Raw genomic sequence first — 8908 nt, forward strand, 5'->3', positions numbered from 1 at the left:
TGTTTTATTTTATTTTATTTCAATGCTACTAATTTAGAAAAAAGCGAATGGACATATTGTTGGTTATTCGTTAACATTCACGCTTTTAATATATTTACAGAGCACATTTATTTAAAACAGAAAGCTCACTTTATAACGCGCGAGCTGCAGACCAAATATGAATTTAGTTTATTCAGTGCTTTAGAGAATATGATCACACGAAATGTTAATTTCAGATTTTGAGAATTCGTGCTCGCAGGCCTAAAGCGTCACACGTTTAATATTATAAACACAAAACTCCATCAGAGAAAAGATTATTTCTGTTGCTTAATAACTAAAAAAAAAACATCTTCAAGCACTAAAAAAAAAGTAAAATGCACAATAATCCATGAGAAATATCCATGCTTTCTTAAACTCATTCAACTACAAGTGTAAATCAATCAGATCTGCTGCGTTTCTCAGGCTTTAAATCCGCTCGAGAGAGAGAGAGATTATTCCAGCTCCCGCGTCTCCTCTGCCGCTGAAACTGAGCTCTGACCTTCATCTGGAGCCACACAACACTGGAGAACTCCAAACACAACAAGACTATTTGAAGAATACTTTTGGCGTGCATTTAAGACCTAGCGCGGTGCGTGGAGACGGGTTATATATAGGTAAAGTTATGCAACACTACGAGACCCCGGATGCCATTGGGTGTTGTGAACAAGTATATTGGGCATAATGAGAGTGGAGAGGAGGATGGGGTACTGCAAGCACCTCCCCTAGAAATGCAGCAAATCTTCACCCTGGCTTTTTTTTCCCTGCTGATGCGCGCATTGGGAGCCGGAGACGCGCGTTGCGCGCGAGACTCATAGCATTGGCAGGCTGACGGTGACACGTGCCTCTCTCTCAACACCCCCGAGCTCCCGTGTACCGCATTGGCATCAGCGACGGCCACCGAAACGCACGAGTCGAAGCTGTGCCACGGATTGAGAACGGAAAAAGCCGGCGCGCAAAACCGCGAAACACTCTCTTTTACGCACTGGATATTGCGCACTCTCACCCGGGAAGCGCGCGTAAGAGTAAAGCACGAGCGAGGAGCGGGTGAGCAGGATGCAGGAGCCAGGCATCATTAATGTCTGAGAGTGACATGACCCACGGAAAAAGCGCCAGGCGTGATTTCAGTCAGAACTGGAGATAACGAATACGCGTCACTCCGAGAGTCCGTGCGCAGACAAAGAACTGCTCAATTCGACACATCTTGAGAAACGCATAAACAGATAAACATTTGCAGAGGTATTCGAACGTCTCGTTTTTAGAGGGGAACCATGGCCACGTTAATTAAAAGCAAGATCTCCAACAAGATCTCCAACGCGGCCACCACGGTCACCAATAAGTCGCAGGCGAAGGTGAGCGGGATGTTCGCCAAATTGGGATTCCAGGCCGCCACCGACGAAGAGGGTTTGGGCTTCGCCGCCTGCGACGATCTGGACTATGACCACAGGCAGGGGCTTCAAATGGACATCCTTAAAAACGATGAGATTGGCGGCGGGGAGATCGGGGGCGAGGGGACGCTCGATGGGGACAGCCATTACCAGAGGGATGGAACGGGTCCCCCGCCCTCGGCGTCCAAAGACGGCGAACTCTGCTCCGAGTTGGGCAGCGCGGACAAGCCGCGGATCACCGCTTGGGAGGCGGGATGGAACGTGACCAATGCGATCCAGGTAAGGACACATCAAAGTTTTCCTAATAATCAAAATGCTAAATATATATTTAAACGGATTTTTTTTTTTCTTGAGCCGCACGAGTTATTTTTCGACGTGCATATATAAAATATGCGCATTTAATCATGCGCAGTCAAACCTCTTAAAATCAAAACTGGCATGCGTCACGTGACTCCCTGCCCAGTTGAATCATCCTGATGACGACACAATGAGGTGAGCGTGACTTTGCTCACAGCAAATGGGAACGAATTCCCAATTCACCTGCAGTGGCGCATTCCCTCAACACGATTTCTGTGGAGTCAAATCAAGTTTATTTATATAGCGCTTTTAACAATGCAGATTGGTGTTAAACAGGAAAATAATGCAGCATATTTTTATTCAGCCGTCTAGCCATTCTGGAGAAAAAAATGTCATCAGTTAATTTACATTTAGTCATTTAGCAGACGCTGACTTACAAATGAGGGCAATAGAAGCAACTAGAACAGTCAAGGGCAACAATATGGGCATTTCAATCATACAGTGACAGTGTGGGCTTCAGATCAGTAATTTAATAATTAGATTTATTTGGATATTTAGTTGTGTCCCCAACTGAGCACGCCAAGCTAAAGGCAAAACTGGCAAGGAAACCCAAACCCCATCAGGAGTAAAACCCTTGGGCGCTTCAATTATCATACAGTGTAGGGATGCAACAATACAGTTAGTCCACGGGTCAATACATACCTCGGTTTTTAATCACGGTTTTCTGCTATTCTATTCTGTCGCGTTGTTCAGTATTGGGATGGAGGCAAATGATAGAATTTGCAGAAAAATAATGAATTCAAAGCAAAACCGAAAAAACGCAATTCACAAGCGAAAAAACAAGAGAATTGTGGCATCCCTAATACAGTGACAGTGTGGGCTTTAGATCAGTAATTTAGTTTAATAATTAGATTTATTTGGATATTTAGTTGTGTGAGCATGCCAAGCTAAAGGCAACACTGGCAAGGAAACCAGGAGTAAAACCCTTGGGTTTAGATCAGTAATTTAGTTTAATAATTCGATTTATTTGGATATTTAGTTGCGTGAGCACGCCAAGCTAAAGGCAACAGTGGCAAGGAAACCAAAACCTTTTTGCTTTTTGTGCTTGTTTCCCCAGGGCATGTTTGTTCTCGGGTTACCCTACGCCATTCTCCACGGCGGATACCTCGGACTGTTCCTCATCATCTTCGCGGCGGTCGTGTGTTGCTACACGGGGAAAATCCTCATCTCCTGCCTCTACGAAGAAAACGAAGACGGGCAGTTGGTGCGGGTGAGAGACTCGTATGTGGATATTGCCAACGCTTGCTGTGCTCCGCGCTTCCCCTCGCTGGGCGGCCACATCGTCAACGTGGCCCAGATCATCGAGCTGGTGATGACCTGCATTTTGTACGTGGTGGTGAGCGGAAACCTGATGTACAACAGCTTCCCAACGCTCCCAGTGTCCCAGAGGTCCTGGGCCATCATCGCCACCGCCGCTCTTCTGCCTTGCGCCTTCCTCAAGAACCTCAAAGCCGTGTCCAAGTTCAGCTTGCTCTGCACCATCGCGCACTTTATCATCAACATCCTGGTCATCGCCTACTGTCTGTCCAGGGCGCGAGACTGGGCCTGGGACAAGGTCAAGTTCTACATCGACGTCAAGAAGTTCCCCATCTCCATCGGCATCATCGTGTTCAGCTACACCTCGCAGATCTTCCTGCCCTCGCTGGAGGGGAACATGCAGAAGCCCAGCGAGTTCCACTGCATGATGAACTGGACCCATATCGCCGCCTGCATCCTCAAAGGCCTTTTCGCCCTGGTGGCGTACCTGACCTGGGCCGACGACACCAAGGAAGTGATCACGGACAACTTACCGTCGGGCATCCGAGCCGTCGTAAACCTCTTCCTGGTGTCCAAAGCGCTACTATCGTACCCGTTACCGTTTTTCGCCGCCGTGGAGGTCCTAGAGAAATCGTTCTTCCAGGACGGCGGGCGTGCGTTTTTCCCGGACTGCTACGGCGGCGACGGGCGTCTCAAATCGTGGGGTCTCTCGCTGCGCTGCGCCCTGGTCGTGTTCACCATGCTCATGGCCATTTACGTGCCGCACTTCGCGCTCCTCATGGGCCTGACGGGCAGCCTGACGGGCGCCGGGCTCTGCTTTCTCCTCCCCAGCCTTTTCCACCTCAAGCTGCTGTGGAGAAAGCTCTTGTGGCATCAGGTCTTCTTCGACGTCGCTATATTCGTGATTGGGGGAATATGCAGTATTTCTGGGTTCATTCATTCCATCGAGGGGCTCATCGAGGCGTACAAATACAACCTGTCGGATTAGTACATGGTAGTTTGGTGATAAGTGTTACAACACATCCCACATATTGATAACCAAACCAATATCCCACTCCCACTCCCAAATAAAAAAAACATTTAACCCAAGTGTCTGCAAATCTGACTTAATCGCGATTAATATAAAACGTTTCTTTATATAATAATATACGTGTATATATAGCCTATTATTATATTTATATATAAATATATACGTGTACACGCACACACATAGGCTATATTATATAAACAAACATTTATGTTAGACGCGGCACTAAAAAAACACATTTAACCCAAGTTCCTTCATTCACGTGTCTGCAAATCTGACATTAATCGCGATTAAAATAAAACGTTTCTTTATATAATAATATAGGCTACATGTATATATAGCCTATTATTATATTGAAATATAAAAAAAAAATATATATATATATATATATATGTGTGTGTGTGTGTGTACACGCATACACATAGGCTATATTATATAAACAATCTTTTATGTTAGACGCGATTAATCGCGATTAATTGCGGCACTTAAAAAAAACATTTAACCCAAGTTCATTCATTCATTCACGTGTCTGCAAATCTCACATTAATCGCGGTTAATATAAAAGGTTTTTTTATATAATAATATACATGTATATATAGCCTATTATTATATTTATATATAAATATATATATATGTGTACAAGCACACACATAGGCTATATTATATAAACAAACTTTTATGTTAGACGCGATTAATCGCAGCACTAAAAAAAAACATTTTAACCCAAGTTCATTCATTCATTCACGTGTCTGCAAATCTGACATTAATCGCGCTTAATAAAAAAAGTTTCTTTATATAATAATATACGTGTTATATAGCCTATTATATATATGTATATATGTGTGTGTGTGTGTACACGCACACACATAGGCTATATTATATAAACAAACTCATGTTAGACGCGATTTGGCACTAAAAAAAAAAAATGGTTCATCTGACCTTCACATACAATAAATACATTTGCAATTCAATGCCTTGGACAACAATGCGCGTTACAAATAGAGCCAGAGCAAAACATTTATTTTTGTTGTTGAGTGAGTTGATGGTTTACATGAGCATTTATTTCAGATTGACCATTAAAAACGCGTGGATCTTTCTGTGAGAGATGGAAGTCCCAGTCTTTACGATCTGCAATACACGGTTAAAAAAAACTACAATATATATTAATTACAAGGGACCAGCGTCATGGCAATAAAACACACTCACGTAGTCTTAATGTGTAAAACAAATGATTGGATTTTCCGACATTCGATCCAAGTCTTATTTATTACTGAACCAAAATGGACGGGGCGAGACGGATAAAACACAGTGAATAGATGTACTTTAACTATGCATTTGAACGTATGATGTCCGTGCAGTATTAGAGATATTCTGCTCAAACATGAGCATTTCGTTTTGAATTGATCTCTGTCAGAAAACACACACACAAAGAGACTCGTATTTTCTACAAGACATCGAAATAACGAAGACATGAGGAGCCGTTGGAGATGAAGACATTATGAAGAAATTATGACCGCGGGAAATCACTTTAATTCTGAGCATTGCGTTGGTTATCAGATATCAAATGTCGTAATTTAAAACAACGAATAATTGTTCCCCTCAGTGAGATTCATTTATAGCGTCGTTGGATCGAAATCAAGTCGAAATCAAGGGACTTTTTTTTCTTTCATTTTGTGCAATCCAATGGGTGCTGTGGAAATGTTATAAAACCGTGTGTGTTGTGTTTTTGTGGTTTAAAAGATGGAATGTATATCACAAAATCGTTATCATATATTGTGAAAATGAATATATTGAAGAATAAAGAAACGCGTGAAATTATATTGTACAATTGTTTTTTGGTTGTGTGTGATATGGAAAAAAAAATCCCTTCAAAACAGAATAAATCTACAAAACAATAAATAAATTGAGTCCCCCTCTCAGAGATTTATTCCGAGCGCGCATATAAAAAGCACATTTACACGACATACATATTTTAATAAATAACAGCATACGCATGATGATGTTGATGATGGGCAAATGCTTTTTCAAGAAATCTTTTTTTTTATTTTTTTTTTAGATTAGCTGAATTTGCCTAAATAAAATGGAAAGCATTTTTAATGCATTCCGATATTAAATGCAATGGATTGCGCGATCAGAATTACGGATAGCCAGCTTTAATTCAGAATTACAGCAAACGCTCCCGATGATAAATTAGTTATCCTAGGGATTTATTCGAATTATTTTAATCTTCAAATAGGCAGTTTATGCTTTTAGAAAATATATATAATGCAGAGGTTAAATGCAACTTGTTATTCGCATTTCAGACGGCGCAACAGCCAAAGAAAGAATACAAAAAAAATACACGACAGATTTTTGCTCGCGGCTTCGATTCCTCAGGTAAACCTGAGCACGCGCACGCGCACACACACACACACACACACACACACACACACACACACACACACACACACACACACACACACACACACACACACACACACACACACACACCACACACACACATCTGGACGGACTGTTTCTCAGTTACTGAAGATAAAATAATTAAAACATATAGGCGTGTGCATTCACATGGTTTGCTTGCGCGCGCGTCTGGAAAAAATACAGACTGAAGAAGAAAAAAAAGAACAAAAAAAAGGGGTCAACAGCCAAAGTCATTCTCTGTGTGTGTGTGTGTGTGTGTGTGTGTGTGTGTGTGTGTGTGTGTGTGTGTGTGTGTGTGTGTGTGTGTGTGTGTGTGTGTGTGTGTGTGTGTGTCTGTGTGTTTTAAATACATAAAATATTCCAACTGGAGGGGGGTAAAAAAAAAACTGTGTGTGTGGGGGTTACATTTTATATCTCCACAGAATAATTCTGCATTACGCCGTCATATTGTAAGAAGTCCACAAGAGAATTTCTAAACCATGATGTTTCTATATTAACGCCTGTAGAGAACTGACAAACATCGATCGTGTTGCATTGTGGGAATTGGAGTTCACCCAAAGGAGCCATTTTCTCATTACTGGAACACGCGATGTGAGAGACTGTGACTGACGCGCCATCATGTGGCAACATGAAGAAGCGACGGTACGAAACGCATCAACACTTTACAGACTTTGCGAAGCACATCTCAAAAACAGCCGTTAACGATTCTTCCACCTCATGGCCAGATAAATACAAGCGAGACATACCGTAAACATCTACATTGTTGACACAATGTACCTTAACAGTAGGTAACAACAAAATCTGCTACAGAAGACTGGACTTGACAAACTGAAAATAAATACTTAATTTACTCACCTTTATTTTCCTTACAAACCCGTATGACTTTCTTAGAACACAAGATTAGCAGAAGGTCCTGAACGCAGTTCCCCATACCATCAACACCACCATTTTTAGACATTAAAACTTAAAATATCCACATTATAAGCATCAATAGTAGAAATTTGAGCGTAGTTATCCCCTTAAATAAAGCGCGCTCAAACCTCGCTGCGTCATTTTCACATTTACAAACGTCAACCGTCACTTCGAGGCGCGAAGTTTGAATGTGCGAGGCGCCAATGAGATCGTTTGTCGTTATAAAAGTGCTTATATTGAACTAACTTTAGCAAATCATGCGCTCATTTAATTAATTCTGTTCATATATAGCACAGGTTTGGATTAAACCAGTTCATATTTACCCGAGATAAACACCTGGGGCCTGTTTCAGAAAGGAGGTTCAACCAACTCTGAGTTTAAAGCTGAACTCTGAGTTTAAAGCTGAACTCTGAGTTGGGAAACTCTGAGTTTTGGGTTTCAGAACAGCTGAATTGATGTAGTTTAATCAACTCTGAGTAACTGACTCTGAGTTAAGCTCATGCACTCCAACTATGAAAAGCCACGATCAATGGAGCTCCGAAATTATGATTCACCATGGCAACAGCACCAACTAAAAGACGTTTGCATACTTCCGGGTCAATACACAAGTTTAATTCTTAATTATTTTAATTAAGTTTAATTTTCATGTTATCCAAAAGGCAAACAAAGAATGTGGCAGCAGCTAAAAAAAATAAATAAATAAATAAAACATAATTCAATCAGATAAAGCTTTAAGCATAAAATGTTCATGGGTGTTGGTTTAATGACTTTACAAACATTTGACATATTAAATAAATATCATTCAGTGTCCAAGCAGCAGCTTTTCCCACAGAGACCCGTCTCACAGACTATGATGATGTGTTTTAATGCTCATCAATATCACAAATCCTGCAAAGTTTTTTTTAATGTATGTACATTTATAACACTAATACTTTGTATTATATTACTTTTGCATCAAATTACAAAACTCAAGTTCCCGCTGCTGTGAGAGTTTCTAATACAGCGTCTGTGGGAGTGATGGTGAAAATTAACATCTTTCTCTCTTTTCAGTTATTAATCTCACTCTAATTTTTCCTTTTTTGAAAGTTGTGAAATCACTATTGTGGAGTTTTCTTTTGCCATTTGAGCAAATGGAGACAAAAATATATATTTAATGTATTCTCTCATTCACCGCTATAAAAGTTAACCCTATGACGACTTCAGCTTCGGAAACCCAGAAATATGAAAAGAGTCTGAGATCTTTCACATAATGAAATATTCTCTGATCCCACCGGTTACATTTATTAATGACATTAAACATTTGACTTCTACTCAGACCAAACTCCAGCAGCACTGAATGAATGTTCCTGCAAAGAATGCTTTTCTTACTTTGTATCTTTGTCAAGTGGCAGATAATTTAATTTGTTTTAAGTAAACTTTGCTTACTTTAGATTTAGATAATTTTTTTTATATTTATACTTGAAATACGACCAAAATACTCAGTAAGAAAAGCATTTGTGGCGTTTGAATGAATGAATGAAGTATTTAAACA

The 8908-nt window shown here is 40.7% G+C and overlaps 1 protein-coding gene across 1 annotated transcript; it reads left to right on the plus strand.

The window, feature by feature from the left end:
- Positions 1–804: 804 nt before the first annotated feature.
- Positions 805–4082, plus strand: slc32a1 (solute carrier family 32 member 1). The gene is made up of 2 exons (XM_079841896.1): positions 805–1682; positions 2818–4082. Exons 1-2 carry the CDS (start codon positions 1287–1289, stop codon positions 4003–4005), a joined length of 1584 nt encoding a protein of 527 aa, XP_079698022.1. The 5' UTR covers positions 805–1286; the 3' UTR covers positions 4006–4082.
- Positions 4083–8908: the final 4826 nt, after the last annotated feature.

Source organism: Gobio gobio (genome assembly GCF_949357685.1).
Source record: "Gobio gobio genome assembly, chromosome: 17".
Classification (NCBI taxonomy): domain Eukaryota; kingdom Metazoa; phylum Chordata; class Actinopteri; order Cypriniformes; family Gobionidae; genus Gobio; species Gobio gobio.

Bases quoted from the DNA above. Each gene is read 5' to 3' on its own strand.
- slc32a1 (XM_079841896.1), top strand. From the start codon at position 1,287: ATGGCCACGTTAATTAAAAGCAAGATCTCCAACAAGATCTCCAACGCG. The intron at 1,683-2,817 runs GTAAGGACACAT...TTGTTTCCCCAG, and splicing joins ACGTGACCAATGCGATCCAG to GGCATGTTTGTTCTCGGGTT.